The 17,660-nt window shown below is 36.9% G+C and overlaps 1 protein-coding gene and 1 long non-coding RNA gene across 2 annotated transcripts in view; one reads left to right on the top strand and one right to left on the bottom strand.

The window, feature by feature from the left end:
- Positions 1-16,969, top strand: part of LOC127877613 (uncharacterized) — a 29,427-nt gene extending 12,458 nt beyond the window's left edge. Inside the window, exons 7-15 of the mRNA XM_052423657.1 lie at positions 1,789-1,918; positions 2,094-2,189; positions 2,689-2,811; positions 3,716-5,129; positions 5,421-5,548; positions 8,406-8,609; positions 9,198-9,319; positions 11,548-11,677; positions 12,139-16,969. Of these exons, the coding sequence (XP_052279617.1) occupies positions 1,789-1,918; positions 2,094-2,189; positions 2,689-2,811; positions 3,716-5,129; positions 5,421-5,548; positions 8,406-8,609; positions 9,198-9,319; positions 11,548-11,677; positions 12,139-12,308 (2,517 nt within the window). The 3' untranslated portion in view covers positions 12,309-16,969. The remainder of the gene's footprint in view (positions 1-1,788; positions 1,919-2,093; positions 2,190-2,688; positions 2,812-3,715; positions 5,130-5,420; positions 5,549-8,405; positions 8,610-9,197; positions 9,320-11,547; positions 11,678-12,138) is intronic.
- Positions 1,784-7,342, bottom strand: LOC127877642 (uncharacterized). The gene is made up of 4 exons (XR_008048510.1): positions 6,862-7,342; positions 3,734-3,880; positions 2,668-2,730; positions 1,784-2,205 (listed from the first exon to the last, which is right to left on the bottom strand). It is a non-coding gene; the product is annotated as an uncharacterized LOC127877642 (long non-coding RNA).
- Positions 16,970-17,660: the final 691 nt, after the last annotated feature.

The following is a 17,660-nucleotide window of genomic DNA, read 5'->3' as shown; positions in this document are numbered from 1 at the left end:
ATAAACCAACCAGATATTCATTATTTTAAGCAAATTAAAAATATTTTCCCCCACAAGGCTTGACACTAACTTTTTTTACTTACTGACCCAAAGGACCACCAGCTTTCAGAATTTACTGGTCCTCCAAGATTTCAAGTGGTCCGACAATTTCTATGTTATTTGACCTAAAGTTCAGCTTACTTTCTGGACTATCCACAATGTATTGTGCATTTATTAAAAGAAAACTACACTATCTACTAAACTATCTTTTATCCTTTTCATATTTTCTTTGTACTTCAAGCTTCTCTTCATTAGTTTTAGGTTTTTTAGGCGGAGGTTCAACCATCCCCGGAATGAAATTCCACATTGCGAAAACTTGTAATCTTGATAATACGCACGCTTACTCTCCTGCAATATCAAAACATTATTTGGCGCACTCCAGTGTAAATTCGCACGGTAAACAACGTAAATTCTGATGGTACTTAGATCGATAAAATGCTGATTATTGCTGCTTTTTCAAAATAATAAATACCATTTTGTTCGTTTCTCAATCCGAACGCTTCCATTTTTATGTTAATTTGTGTATTGATCATGGCGAAGTCCGGAGACATTTGCGGGAGACAATTGCGGAACGCAAATCAATTTTTTTTATCCGACAACAGGTTTTTTCATCTGGGCTTCTAGAAAAATTGGAATTTCAAATATATTGCTATTTTTTTTATCCTGGTCTTGAGATTGCCCATAAAATAATGATTAAATTATCGGTTTATTATGAACATATAAAGTTGTTTTATTGATAAAAACGGCTTTCCACCAGTATTTCACGATAAGCTGGCCAGGATTTTTAACTGGTCCGACGGATCAACCAAATTTCTAGTTTCACTAGGCCTCCCTATTTTTTACTGACCCCGGGTCAACGGCCTACCGTTAGTGTCGAGCCCTGCCCCATGAAATGGTTTTCCATGTTATACTGTAAAACCATTAAATTTCGTGTGGTACGAATTTTCGTGGATTTCGTTGTTCCGCTGAACCACGAATTCAAGTACCAACGATTATTTTTACATTTTTAATCCGAAATCGGTTCTTTCCGAATGTCATTGCCGACATTCTCTATTGTTTTCGGTTATCTGAGATATTTGATTGAGATATGCTGGGTAATACAATATGTTGTTTTATTGATAAGTGTTTGGGTAATAATACTTTTTAAATCAAACACGGAATTTAAACTGTACATCAACGATTGTTCTCTTTTACGTGACGTCGTCAAATTAACAGTTTGCAGATTTATCACATATGTCACTTAGTGCCAATTAAAGTTAAAAGAGACATAACAGTTTTCACACCTGTATTTTGGGGACCTTATTACTCAATTGTTACTACTAGGGGACCGATTTAGCAGAGAATTGCAAAAATTGTCAAAACAAAATTGATGGCAATAAGCGAGCGGGGACCCACAAGATCGCCGCTTATTCGCTCTTATCGACAATTATCGGCCACACTTTCATGCTTCAGTGCACATTAATCACGAGCCTTGCTGTCAACACACATTAGCAGATTATTCTTCGTTATTACTCTGGTTGTTTTAAGAAAAGTTTAATTATTATGACTGTCAATCTTCCCCGAAAATTTGAAATCCACGAAATTACGTGTCAACGAATTAGTTGTTTTGTATTAAACCACGACATTTCATACCGACGAATTTCTATACATTTACAGTATTCCACTCTGCCCATGCCGAAATTTTCCCAAGAATGGAAATAAGCCTTGTCTATGTGCATTTTATTGACTATACCTCTGTGCTTTAACAAGGATTTGGAGACAGTTCTAAAGGAGCAGACCTCCCCCAGTCCCAGTGGGCACGATGACAGCTATGATGACTACACTAGTCACAGCATCACCACTGTGGTCAAGAACCCCAGATATGCTGGCAAGGACACAGGTAGGATATGATTAATCATTCATTCTCTGTACCTGTAAAGGTTTAGAGATGTTTCTGTTAACAATTCTGTGGTTAAATTGAATTCCATATGTGTTTATCAAACACAGTCTATTGAAAGTCTTGGAATCAGTCATCAGAGACTACAGTGTAAGTTGATTTCTATTAAATCCTTCAGGTGAGGAACTTCACTCCAACAGAAGAAACTTGCTGTCCAGAAAGTACTGTCGTAGAGAGTTGATTGTCCCAGCAGAACCAATGCAGGAGAACTCGGGTATGCAACAATATTCCTGGCAGAGAAGGCATTCACAAATGAAGGTTTTATGTTTAATTATTAAATTACAGTGATCTTTTAGACACATCATTTTCATCAAGCTTGCAATCGGTCCCTTATACATGTGAATATGCTCTTATCATATTCTTTCTATCATGAATTGTTTGGCCCATGCCACAATTACTAGTACACAACAATTAGTAATTAAAAAGACAATACTATCAATGAATTTCCTCTGTACCAGCATTGACTTTGGTGTATAATTGTACTTATGGACTTGCTGAAAAGTAGGATTCTGCTGCCTCCTTGCCTGCTGCAATTCTAGATGTTATAAGAATAATACAAAATTTGCTTGGTTTAACAATTTCAAAAGAAAATGTCTCTTGATTTGCCATGCTTTCCACCCTGGCTCTTGAAAGCAGCACCCGATAAAGTTTGTTATCTAGATATTTGTCTTGTACTTATAAAAATTACATACCACTCCTATGGCTGGTTCCAGGTTCAGGCTGTTCTCAGCCCTGTGAGTATTGCGGTGCAGAGGCTGTAAAGCAGGGAAACAACAGCACTTTGTGTGTGAAGTGTCACAGACTAGCACAGGAGCTAGACCATCTAATGGCATCAGGTTGGTACTTTATCATGTTAATACATATAGAGTTTTAATTGAGTAGCTTCTGCAATGACATATAACATGAGAGGCACAGCCTCTAGTATGATATGAAATAGTGCATGGATTGCATTAAAACCAAAACTTATATTTCCATACAGTTATTGCCCTTTGTTATCTTTATTAACTTTATGAAGATCGCTTGCATGAAGATTTTTTTTATCTCAACATCTAACAGAGGTTTTCACTTCAAACCTCATTGTTTTTAACCAGGTTTTCCAAAGGAAAAAACTGGTTATTAGATTGGCGAATGCGGGCGGGCTGGCTGGCGGGCAGGCTGGCGGAACAAGCTTGTCCGGGCCATAACTATGTCGTTCATTGTCATATTTTAAAATCATTTGGCACATTTGTTCACCATCATTGGACGGTGTGTCGCGCGAAATAATTAGGTCGATATCTCCAAGGTCAAGGTCACACTTTGAGTTCAAAGGTCAAAATTGGCAATAAATGAGCTTGTCTGGGCCATAACTATGTCATTCATTGTGAGATTTTACAATTATTTGGCACATTTGTTCACCATCATGGGACGGTGTGTCGCACGAAAGAATCACGTCAATATCTCCAATGTCAAGGTCACCACAACTTAAAATAGATTTATTTTGAAACAAACTTACAAAGGGGGTTAATTTTGTTTGTTCATTTCAAAAGTTCAGTTTGAGTTGTCTCCCTTAATCAGATTTTTTTTCACAATGAAAACCTGGTTTTGTGACAATTTTGTCCCTTGTCTTGATCTTATTTTGGGGTAGCATTAAAACCTAAATTAAGTCTTCTGATGCTAGGTAGTAAATAAGTAATGCCCAATAACAAAACTGCAGGAATAACCTTTGTTTTAGGTTTAATTGTATGTCATGTTTCATTATAGGTGAGCCAAATACCATACCAGATCTGCTTATGGGTGTCAGGGAGCCTCCAACCGGTTCTACCTCCGCACAACCACGGACAAACATTTCTACAGACCGGCTCCCAGAGATTGTGAATCAGAGGGATAAAACCTTCACAGTCAAATCACACTCTTCTGACATCACATCTACAACAAACAAAGACACTTGTTTCAATCAAAACCAAAATCGTTCTCATGGACATACAATTGTGATCTCAAATGACAGGGTCAAGTCTGGAAGTGAACATGTGAGATCATCTAGGATCTTAACTTCCAACCCAAAATCTGTTTACTCCAAAATTGAAGAAGAAAAAGAACCAAAACCTGTGAACTTGAAAAGTAAAGATGAAAAGAAGCACAAAACTGCACATGAAAGGTTAAGAAAGGAAGTGGATTATATACGAGAAGACCAATCAAAGTCTATCCTGTTGTCAAGTAATAGATTATGCATGCAGTTGCCTAATAATAACCCAATCATGCAGGAGCTTGTGAATCGAATGAACAGGACCAGTCTTGACTTGCGAGACGGGCCTGGGATGTTCTCTGATAGTACTTTCACTCACGTAACTCGATTGGATCATCTCAATGACTCCTTGCTCACCAATGACGAGAGCTTCATGGAACGACACCCACCTTTTGTCAAGAAACATTTTCATGAAAGTGATATAAGCATGCTATCTGCTGACACAACAGTTGATGCAATTGACAATGCCACTATTGCTGATGTGAATAAGTTGTACAGAAACATTGTGAAGAACAAATTCCACCAAGGTGATATCAGTACAGTAAGTACAGACACATTCAAAAGTCATGACCCAGTTTCTGAAAGAAATATGGGTTTTATTGACACCAACTCTTCTTACAGAAAATCAAGCTCTTCAGCACAGAATTCCCTGCAAAAAAGAGCTAACAGTTCATCGGATTCACAGAAACAAACAAATGCTTGCAATAATATAAATGATCTCTGGTCAGAAGTTAGGGCATGTAAACATGAAAAACAGGTGTTCAAAGATAAAAAGAATGTTCTTGACACTGCTTTTTGTGGTAGAGAATCTGCCTGCCCCAGTGCGTACAGTGATGAGTCCACGGTGGACTATGTGTACACAGACAAAGAGAATGGTATTACCCTGATTGAGAGGCATCTGCCCTCCCTGTGTGGAAGCGTGGCCAGTAGGAGGTCCATAGACAGTGTATTGAGCCAGCGGACAGTGGGTAGTGATGACCCAGCCCAGCAGTCAGTGCGTCCCTCGCTGGACTCCCAGTGTACAGAGCCGTATGACTGGCGGGACCGAGGCATGCTAGAGACCTCGGGGGATAGTGGATGCGGCACTGTCAGTGCTCCTACGTCTCAGCCCTGCTCCCAGAAACTGCTGGCACTTGACAATGATGCCATAAGGTAACGCAGCCATGTTTGTATCTTTGTGTTGTCATAAATCATGAGGCATTTCATTGGAATTATAGATATTCAGATCAACCATGAAAGTATAGCAATTCAGATCAGCCATGCTTTCATGCGTGATTTTTACAGGAAATATAATAGTAAAACAATGACTTCCCTGCTTTATTGTCTGATATTATGTTAAACTCTTCCTGCCTTATCCTTGTATACGTTTGATTGTGCTATTTGATTTTATGCATTATTGCGTGTTCTCCTATCAATGTTATGTAGCTTGAAACGTTTCTATAGGTCCAAACTCTGCACGTACGGTGCTGACCCAGGCCCCGTTACCAAGACAACCAGGCAGGCCTACCTGAAGAGACTGAGTCTGTTGGAGAGCAACCCAGACCAGAAACTCACAGTAACAAGGACACCTGGTGAGTGGTAATTGGTTGGGGATATTATTTACTAACAAAAATTGCTTAGTTTATTTCTGTCACCCTGCTTGTCTTGTATTAGGCCATGCTTAAATATTTGTTTGCCATTGCCTATCCAGGGTTGCTGAAAATGAGTATGTATTCTGGTATTTTTGTTACATCTTTATTACCAACAATAAGCAGGTATTGAGTTAATACACCCTGGTTTTATCCAAAGTAAGTCACAAAAACTGATTTATCTAGAAAAGTTTTATTTTCCCCTAACAATCTATTATGAAGGGACAAATTTCTATTTGCAAATCATGTATGTCATAAGGTTAGTTGGCGATAAAAAACAAAGATATTAAATTGTCAGCTGAATGTAGTTTTTAGTGAGGCTGTTTTCGGAGAAAACCCGAGCTATTGTCATAGCCAGCTCGTCGTCCGCTGTCTGACGTCCGCCGTAGGCGTCGTGCTAAAACCTTAACATTGGCCATAACTTTTTAAGTATTGAAGATAGCAACTTGATATTTAGCATGCATGTGTATCTCATGGAGCTGCACATTTTGAGTGGTAAAATTTCAAGGTGAACATCATCCTTCAAGGTCTAGGGTCGAAAAAACAAAGTCAAGGGAAGTAATAAGCTTTAAATGGACATAGTTATCTGACCTGCCCACGTATATATTTTTGTTAAATAAATCAAAGCAGCGCAGTAGGCGGCATTGTGTTTCTGACAAACACATTGTGGTAAAAGGTCAAGGTCATCCTTTAGGGTCTACGGTAAAAAATACAAATTTAAGGGAAGTAATAAGCTTTAAAGGGAGATAATTATTCAATATTGAACATATCCACTTTATATATTTGGCATGCATGTGTACCTCATGGAGCTGCACATTTTGAGTGGTGAATCTACAGTCACGGTAGTAGCTTTTAATTATTTGCTACTAAAAATAGAGATTTGTTACCAGGGGTTTTTTTTAGAAAAAGGGGAAGACGCTGGACGCTGGGTAAAAGGGGAAAATCGAGCGCGAAAGAGACATATTTGGGGAAAAAATAAAAACTGTTCATTTCACCTTTTTGTTCTTAAACACATGAACAAGTATGATATTAAAGTCAAAGTCCTAAATAAAGTTGCAGGGGTAGATCTTATAATGGGAAATGTTTTCAACTGGGGCCGGGGAACGATGTCAATATTGTGATTTCAATTTCATGATGAATGGGTTAACGATCTAGATCTGCTACAGTATTGGAAGGGAAAGGTGCGGCAGCTGCCGATTGTCTACTTTCACTTTCACAATAATCCGACAGTATTAATCGATGTTGATTACATGTACCTCCGAATCCTGCTTGGTTTCAATGGTTTTTGATGATTCATTCTTAAAAAATGCGTCAACGCAATTAATATTTTCCGAGTCCGAACGTTTTATTTTGTTCGTGTATGAACGCCAATTGTGAGACTTTTTCTGTTTTAACGTTTATATTTTGGCTTTCACATAACCCGGATGAAAATTCGACTGGTTTCCAGTAATTAATTGACGAAACACCCTTCTCGCGCAAGACCGGAATCCAGTAAAATAGTCACATGATTAATACGATTAGTTGCCCGGTTTCCATGACGTAATTTCAGAGCTATATATAGAATCACTGGGATTCCCAGATTTGAGTGTTCGTCGGGAGAGAGAGAGAGAGCGAGATCGTTGTACGTGGTACAAATTGGATAAGTGTCGACTTCACAAAAGAAAAAAAACATTTCTTTGAGGGTAAAATATTATATTTTGGTGAAAAGTTATATTTTTGGAGGGGAAATGGTATTTTTAGGGGAAAAATTCTGGTAGGGGAAGTCGCCGAATATCGGCGTCACTTTCTTAGTAACAAAAACCCCTGGTTACAGACAATTATTTTAAAGGGAAGTAATTTATATAATTATAAATCTCGTATTATATATTTCCTTACAAAGAATTGAAGTTCTTTTCACAGTTACTGTACAGATTTATTATTTAGATTATTTATAACCCAAATGATTGATTTGTCAAAGTTTTTTTTAAATGATATAATCATCATTTCTTTGATGTTCATAACATACCTGTAGACTTATGTCCATAGATACCTGCCAAATGATAAATATAAATTTTATTTCAAGCTGACAAGCTTTCACAGCCGAGTGTGGCACCCATTATACGGTGCTCTTGTCTTTGTTTTGGTATTGATTGCTCTATAAAGTAAGAAATAATATCAATCTCTGTATGAATTACTTACATTTTGTGAAAACATTTCATGAGTATTTATATTTATTCACATAACAGTAAAATCATTAAAAAACAATAAATTTAGTGTAACTTTCTCAAGTATTGATGCATTTACTGGTAATTTTCTGCCATTTACTCTGAACCATTATCTGCCTTGAACTGTACATTGGTCATGTAACACAAAATATGCTTACTTAGTAATTAGTTTTCCAGTCAAGAATGGCACTAACCATCCTTAAGGATAGCTTTAACAATTAAATTAGTTCCTACTGTCTGTGATTCATGTCAATAGGAGCCCAACTCTTGAGAAGATCAAGTCATCTTAATTTGCACTAATCTGTTCACCATTATAACAAAAAAGAAACATTTAGTGACACAAAACATTTCATTCATTCAAATCAAAACATAACTTTTCTTTATAAATGGAAAACGTGAACATAATTGCAAAGCTGAATTTCAAGCCTCATTTTTAATTTAATAATATCATCAGGCAACTTGTAAAACTTGCAGCAAAGAAACAAATGCTAGTGGGCTAGTAAGTTTGAAATGCAAAAGTTGAATACTGATGCTCTTTATGTCTCGACCTATAATATTAATCCCCAAGTATTGAATACAGATGATCTTTATGTCAGAGTACCCACGGGAGTTGCGGCAGGCCCTTAGTGGTAACCTGGACCTCTCAGAGATGTCCGATCTGGAGATGCAGATGTTTGAAGCCTTCCAGAACCCGGACCCACAGCGACGCTGGAGGGAGGGAACTCTCAAATCATCATTTAACTACCTCCTGCTGGACCCCCGTATCACAAAGAATCTGCCCAATAGAGTTTGCAATATGTGTTAGAATTGTTTTTATTTTTATGGGTTACCTCCCCTGAAACTCACTCGAAACACAAATGTCCCCATAGTTTTGTCTGTTTTCATTGTTGATCCTTATTTTCTACATAATGGGCATTTATCTCTGATATTTCTGCAATTTATGAACTACAATTAACAACACAAAGAAAAGAAACCTTGGATGTATTATATGGTATACCTTGACCTTCATTTGTCAAGGAAAATAATGGGAGAAACACTGAAGTTCCTAATTGTTTTGCTTATTTTATCACCTCATTGGTTTGGGATGGGGCCCTGATTATTCTGAGTAAATATGCATTATCTTTGGCATTTAAAGCAAGAGAATTTATACCAGATTATTGAAAACTCCAAATGTATGATCAGTTATGAGAAAAAAACCTGTACAGGAAAAGATGCCTTATACATTCTATACGAGGATAAGAAAAGGATTTAAAAAGCTCATCACAATGATACTGATAAATTCAGTATGTTTCCATCTGAAGCACTGCGCGTTTAAACTTATTAAGATTTACTTATATTTGTACATTCTGGGTATGTATTGAAATACTATCACCTTGCGACTGTTTTAGGTGAGCTCGATGTGTTCCAAACGTTTATAGGGGCTACGTTCTACATCGGGAAGGGCATGAGAGCGCGCCCATACTCCCATCTATATGAGGCCATCAAACATCAAAACAACCCGGCCAAGAAGGTACACTAAGTGGCATGAGATTCTACTTTTATCAAATGCCATATCCTGTTTCCCATGTAATATAACCATTACAAATATTTTTATCTTACACATGTGTAATATACTTTTTAAGTGTTTTCATTGGCTTAGTTTTCATTCGATTGACCAGTCGCATTTCGTTATTTTGCTGAAATGACGTTGCAACGTCAAATGACGTCACGAAATGTTAACAACATTTGGGATTTATCATAATGTTTGCGTAAATATTTATTTAATTTGCTCATTTAAAAGCAAAAAGATCTGACACTCGTCATTTCATACCATATTTTATTAAACTCGTCCAGGAAATTCGTTAGTAAGCTCGCCAAAGGCTCTCTTACTAACAAAATTCCTGAACTAGTTTACCATTTAATAAAATATAGTATGATATGACAACTCATGCCAGATCTTATATTTATTCTTCAGAATAATTGGTGAACTGTGTTACATGTATTTTACAATTTATGTATGACATTTGAGTATTAAAAAAGGGTTTTATCCATTTTACTGACTAAAATATCATATTTTGTACAGCATACTGTAACTTATTTTACTGAAAAAAGCTTATGATAAGGAAAGCCCTAGCAATTTTATATTCAATAAAATTAAATAAATCCTTAATATATAATAAGGCAAACATATATCAGTACCAAAAAAAGGTTTCTAAATGGTGTTTTTTGTTTCTGTAAAAATTAAATTGGATGAAAATTGGCAGTTCTTATTTCTCCATTTTTCAAGTAAATATGCAAAAACACTTAAACCACCATAATGTATAAAAGATGAAACAATTAAATCCAAATATTGAAGTAAATTATGTTTATAAAAAGGATATGATTGAGCAGGTTCACAATCATATCCCCCAGTGTGCACACGGAGACATGCACGTCAAACAGTGCTGCCAGTAAGGCACCTTTCGTGCCATGAGAATCTGCCTCCTTTCAGCTTATTATGCCCCCGAAGAAGGGCATATAGTGATCTGAACGTCTGTCTGTCTGTCTTTCCGTCACACTTTGCATTTAGGTTTTCGAAAAATGCTAATAACTTCTATGTTGCCTCAGATGTAACCTTCATATTTGGTATGCATGTGTATATGGACACAGGCCTTTCCATATGCACACAAATTTTTACCCCTTTCACCTTGACCTTGAACTTAGGGTTCGCATTTAGGTTTCGAATTCTGCATTTAGGTTTCGAAAAATGCTAATAACTTCTATTATGTCGCTTCAAATGTAACCTTCATATTTGGTATGCATGTGTATATGGACAAGGCCTTTCTATAAGCACACAAATATTTACTCCTTTTACCTTGACCTTGAACTTAGGGTCTGCATTTAGGTTTCAAAAAATTCTAATACCTTCTATGTCGCTTCAGATGTAACCTTCATTTTTGATATGCATGTGTATATGGACAAGGCCTTTCCATACGCACACACATTTTTACCCCTTTCACCTTGACCTTGAAGTTAGGGTCCGCATTTAGGTTTCGAATTCTGCATTTAGGTTTCGAAAATTGCTAATAGCTTTTATCTCGCTTCAGATGTAACCTTCATATTTGGTATGCATGTGTATATGGACAAGGCCTTTCCATACGCACACACATTTTTACCCCTTTCACCTTGACCTCGAACTAAGGGTCCGCATTTAGGTTTACATTTCTGCATTTAGGTTTCGAAAAATGCTTATAACTTCTATGTCGCTTCACATGTAACCTTCATATTTGGTATGCATGTATATATGGACAAGGCCTTTCCATACGCACACAAATTTTTACCCCTTTCACCTTGACCTTTAACTTAGTGTGCACGTTTAGGTTTTGAAATCTGCGTTTAGGTTTTGAAAAATGCTCATAACTTCTATTTCCCTTGAGATACAGCCTTCATATTTGGTATGCATGTGTATATGGACAAGGCCTTTCCATACGCACAAAAATGTTTACCCCTGTGACCTTGAGATAAAACATTCATATTTGGTATGCATGTGTGTATGGACAAGGCCTTTGCATACACACATTTTTGACCCATGTGACCTTGACCTTCAACTTAGGGTCAGCGTTTAGGTTTTGAAATCTGCGTTTAGGTTTCGAAAATGCTAATAACTTCTATCAAAGCCTTTATAGGGGGAATATGTCATCCTATGGTGACGGCTCTTGTTTTTATAACATTTGACTGAAAATGACTTGTACATGTATGTCCTTTGTGTTTTATGTTCAGGCAAGTGGAAAGGTACAGCGAATCCTAGACATCTGGTTAGGGGGAGAGGGGGTCGTGTCCTTACACTGCTTCCAGAGTGTTATCCCCGTAGAGGCGTACACCAGGGAAGCATGCATGGTCGATGCCATAGGTAATTACAAATTACTGTTGACCTTCATAAACAAATTTGCTTTGTTTCCTCTTGATTCATAGCCTATTTTGATTTGCCAACTACAAAATGACTTGATAATAGTAATGCCTAAATCATGTTTATGGTGATACAATTGCACAAAATAAGAGTGTTAATAATTTTGTCTTAAATCGTCATTAAGATAAAATAAACATTTCTATTTGCAAATCATGTATAAATTAATAGGAAACATAGAGCTGAAGCATTTTATCTCTAATAGTTTTTGATGTTGACACTTTTTTATCTTAAAAGTTCAATGTTTAAACTGTGGGCAATTTAGCTACATGTATCAGTATTTTAAGCCTGCAGAAATCCCTACCAAATCGGTAATGAGAAGTATGGTAGGTAGTCAGCATTTCCTGTCAGTAGTACGATAGTCTGACTATCTCATGTCGGTATTGATCTGAATTGGCAATTTGCAGGTCTGGAGCACCTGACCAATCAAAAACGAGGTGACTACTATGGCGTGTCAGTCACTTACAGCGCACCAAGGAAGAGGACAATGGGAGTTTATCTGCTGAAGAAAGCACTTCAGATATTCCTTGCAGAGGGGGAACGGCAGATATCTCCAGCTGACATCAAGAAACCTTAAATATTGGCAATATTTCCCTAGTGGGCAACAAGAAACCTCGTTTACCTGCCAGATATCCACAGTGGGCATCAAGAAACCTTGAAAACCTGCCAGATATCCCCCAGTACACATCAAGAAACCTTGAATACCTGCCATATACCCCCAGCTGACATTAAGAAACCTTGAATACCTGCCAGATATCCCCCTGTAGACATCAAGAAACCTTGCATACCTGCCAGATATCCCCAGTGGACATCAAGAAACCTTGAAAACCTGCCATATATCCACAGTGGGCATCAAGAAACTTTGAAAACCTGCCAGATATCCACAGTGGACATCAAGAAACCTTGAATACCTGCTAGATATCCACAGTGGACATCAAGAAACCTTGAATACCTGCCAGATATCCCCAGTGGACATCAAGAAACCTTGAATACCTGCCAGATATCCACAGTGGAGATCAAGAAACCTGTTAGATATCCACAGTGGGCATCAAGAAACTTTGAATACCTGCCAGATATCCACAGTAGACATCAAGAAACCTTGAATACCTGCTAAATATCCACAGTGGGCATCAAGAAACCTTGAATACCTGCCTGATATCACCAGTGAGCATCAAGAAACCTTGAATACCTGCCAGATTTCACCAGTGGACCTCAAGAAACCTTAAATATCTGCTAGATATCCCCAGTGTACGTAAATAAATCTTGAATACCTGCCAGATATCCCAAACTGACAACAGAATATCCCCAGCTGAAATCAAGAAACCTTGAATACCTGCCAAATATCCCCAGTGGACATCAAGAAACCTTGAATATCTGCCATATATTCCCAGGTGACATCAGGAAACCTTGAATACCTGCCAGATATCCCAAAATGACATCAAGATATCTTGAATACCTGCCAGATACCCCCATTGTACGTCCAGATATCCCCATTGTACATCAAGAAACCTTGAATACCTGCCAGATGTCCACAGTGGGTATCAACAAACCTTGAAAACCTTCTAGATATCACCAGTGTACGTTAAGAAACCTTGAATACCTGCCAGATATACACAGTGGGCATTAGAAACTTTGAAAACCTGCCAGATATCCCCACTGTTCGTCAAGAAACCTTGAATACGTGCCAGATATCCACAGTGGGAATCAAGAAACCTTGAAAACCTGCTAGATACCCCTAGTGTACGTCAAGAAACCTTGAATACCTGCCAGATATACACAGGGGGCATCAATAAACTTTGAAAACCTGCCAGATATCCCCACTGTACGTCAAGAAACCTTGAATACCTGCCAGATATCCACAGTGGGCATCAAGAAACCTTGAAAACCTGCTAGATATCCCCAGTGTACGTAAAGAAACCTTGAATACCTACCAGCTATACACAGTAAGCATCAAGAAACTTTGAAAACCTTCCAGATATCCCCATTGTATGTCCAGAAACCTTGAATACCTCAGATATCCACAGTGGGCATCAAGAAACCTTGAAAACCTGCTAGATATCCCCAGTGTACTTCAAGAAACCTTGAATACCTGCCAGATATACACAGTGGGCATCAAGAAACTTTGAAAACCTGCCAGATATCCACAGTTGGCTTCAAGAAAAATTGAATACCTGTCAGATTTCTCCAGTGGGTATCAAGAAACCTTGACGATCAGCAAAATATCTCCAGTGGACATCAAGCAATCATGAATACCTGCCAGATATCACATGTAGACATCAAGCAATCTTGAATATGTGCCAGATATCCCAAGTGGACATAAAGAAACCTTGAATTTTTGCCAGATATCACACGTGGACATCAAGAAATCGTGATTACATGACAGATGTCCCAACTGGGCATCACTTAATCTTAAAAAATGGCCAGATATTCCTAATGGTCATCAAGAAATCATGAATAACTTCCAAATATTTGGAATGAGCAAAAAGAAACCTTGAATATTTGGCAGATATTATCCATGGACATCAAGAAACTTTGAATACTATTGTAACAGGGACAGTGGAATAAGTGAATTCAAGGTTACCAGTACTAAAACACACACAATTTTTCTGCCTATTAAATTAATCATGTAATTCATGAACCATTGTGAACAGGCATTGTAGCAAAGTTTACTACCACCAAAATCTGCTGTCCAAAACTTTTAACCCTCGCCCTATCCCTTCAAACATTCTGTCATATATTCAGGGTCCCAGCCACTATTATGACTAGGCTCCCGTAAATTTGATAGCTGTTTACTAATTTCCATAGTAATTTTGTGTATTTTATAATTAAATTGAAGGCAATCATCATTTTCTGATCATTAACGCTCGTTAGATTCTGGAATGTTTATACTGTCTTGCTTCATGACATGCAACATGGAACTTTACAAAATACGAAATTCAAGATATTATACACATGGTGTAACAGTGTTGTGTTATAAAATGAGATTATGAAATTGTTTAGGTGCTGAAGTAATTCATGTAAATGTTGGTTTAAGTTTACACATAAAAATGGGGCTATATAATATTTTTTAGGTGGGTTGCACTTCCTCGCTGGACATTACGATTTTGTTTACTATTTGTATTTAAAGTTATAAAATGTTTATTAAGGAATGAATTTTATGAATTAGTTTATTGTTTGTTACTTTGATTTTTTGTGCAATGTGTTTTCTTTTTGTTTTGTTTGTTGAATGTTTATTTTAGCTGCCCGTATTGTTATATAAATATTAATAGTTTTCCTCTAATTAGTAAGGTATCAGTGTTGAATGTCTTAAATCTTTGCTACCTGTTATGTATTATGTAGATCTATTATATATACATGTACATATATTTCATTGACATTTGTGCAACAGATAAAAAAAATGCTCTCTATAATACTATGGGAAAATAACTTGACTGATCCCAAATATTAATACTTTTATTATTGTTATTGCTATGATTAATAATGATAATAATATTTACCTTGGTTCAAAAGCTTTCTTAAATTGCAGAATAGTTAAGAAATTAGATCATGTAAATTTGATTCTGTTTTGGTTAGTATGTTATTGCTTAGAAAGTCCCTATTGGTGTAAACAGCAAAAAATATGGGTTTAACCCCAGTCTATCTGTTTGTCCATCAAAATCTGGATCCTGCGGTAACTGCAAAACGTCTTTGGTTAGGCAGATTATGTGGATAAAGGGCCATATGGGGGAATGAGCACGTTATTACAGATTTTTTGTCAGACAAAAATTGTTGTTGCTTTTGTTACACATGATAGGTTCCAAAATAATAGCAAACCAAACACTAAAATCTGGATCCTTCAATGACTCAAAAAAGTTTGTTAGGTTGATAAAACTGATGTGGTGATCGAGGGCCATACGGGCATTATGCAGATTATTTCAGTTTTGTCAATTGTCTATCTGGAAAACCTGGATCCTGAGATAAGCAACACGCACTGAAGCTAGATTGAGAATACTAAGTATGTGAAAGGGTCACATAGGATAAAGCTCATGATTTCAGTTTCTTGTGAGACAAAAATGCCGTTTGCTGTGCTTACAGAAATAAGTGAAAACTAAAATCAGGGTCCTAAAACAACTTAAATTTTTTTTAATCAAAGTTGACGAATCTTTGTATGTGTGTGGAGTCTCATATGGTGAATGCTTTTTTTTGGGGTGTAGGCCTTTTGTCAGACAAACTTTTAGTTCCTATGGTTTAAATAATAATTGGAAACCTAAATCTGCATCCTGCTATAACGAGAAAGTACTAATGTTAATGCAACTTAAAGAGATCGTCCTCTTACTACCACAACATCAATCCAGTAGAGCAGCTGTGTTGTCTGTGGTGTAACCTGTATTATTGTTGTGTTGTATATTGATTATGGTTATGGAATTCTCATTCACTGTTCATCATCTTTTTAACTGTGTATTTTATTACAGATCTTGTATGTTTTATTCAACTTTAAATGTTGCCGTTTGTAGCCATGCATTTGCATCAAATGTTTATACTTTGATGCCATATAAAGTTGAGGGAAATATCTACAATCACTTTGCTCAGTGAAGGTTTTTACATTTGGACTTGTCACCAAATAGTCAAAGCTATGCTACTCACTTACTTATCGGCATCTGCTTAATGCTCTGGTCATGGTAAACGTGGAGCATCTCCAAATCCCTTTCTTCTACTTCACAAATTGTAAGAGGTCACTGATTAAGGTTTATTACTCTGACTTTCAATTTAGCATAATTATGCCTTTTTTTGTCTTGGAACTTTGGGTAAGGTAAACATGCAACTTCTCCATATCACCGTTTTATTACTTGTTTTCAATCGAAACTAAACACAGGTTCAGGTCATTTTGTTGAACTCAGAAATTTCAATAAGGTTAACATACTTAGAAAAAGTAAGTTTCAAGTTTGCATGAAGTTGACATGAATATTTATGCCCCCCCCCCCCCCCTTCGAAAAAGAGGGGGTGGGGAAATTGTTTTGCTGGATGTCGGTCAATTGGTCTGTCAGTAGACCAGTTCGTTACCGATCAATAACATGTGAACAGATTGACCAATTTGCTTGATACTTATCATGTGCATTGGCCTTTGCCAGTAAATGACCCCTATTGAAATTTGGGTCACTAGGTCTAAGATCAAGGTCACTGACACACTTATAGCAAAAACATATCCAATCAATAACTTGTGAACTAGGTTAAATCATTAAATAAAACATTAGAACTGTACTGCAATTATTATTTTTAGCTCATCTATTTTGTGAAAATAAATTATGAGCTATTGTCATCACCTTGGCGTTGACATTGGTGTCCAGTTAAGTTTTGCGTTTAGGTCCACTTTTCTCAGAAAGTATCAATGCTATTGCATTAAAACCTGATACACTTACTTACTATCATGAGGGGACTGGGCAGGCAAAGTTAGATAACTCTGGCGTGCATTTTGACAGAATTATGTGCCCTTTTTATACTTACAAAATTGAAAATTTTGGTTAAGTTTTGCGTTTAGGTCCATTTTATTCCTTAAGTATCAAAGCTATTGCTTTCATACTTGCAACACTTAATAACTATCATAAGGGGACTGTGGCGGCAAAGTTATGTAACTATGACTGGCATTTTGACAGAATTATGTGCCCTTTTTATACTTAGAAAATTGAAAATTTGGTTAAGTTTTGTGTTTAGGACCACTTTATTCCTACAGTATCAAAGCTATTGCTTTCATACTTGCAACACTTATTAACTATCATAAGGGGACTGTGCAGGCAAAGTTATGTAACTCTGACTGGCATTTGGACGGAATTATGGGCCCTTCATACTTAGAAAATTGAAAATTTGGTTAAGTTTTGTGTTTTGGTCCACTTTACCCCTAAAGTATCATAGATATTGCTTTCATACTTGGAACACTCGCAAACTATCATAAGGG

Source organism: Dreissena polymorpha, chromosome 4 (assembly GCF_020536995.1).
Source record: "Dreissena polymorpha isolate Duluth1 chromosome 4, UMN_Dpol_1.0, whole genome shotgun sequence".
NCBI classification, from domain to species: Eukaryota; Metazoa; Mollusca; class Bivalvia; order Myida; family Dreissenidae; genus Dreissena; species Dreissena polymorpha.
This window is presented reverse-complemented; position numbering and strand designations above follow the sequence as displayed.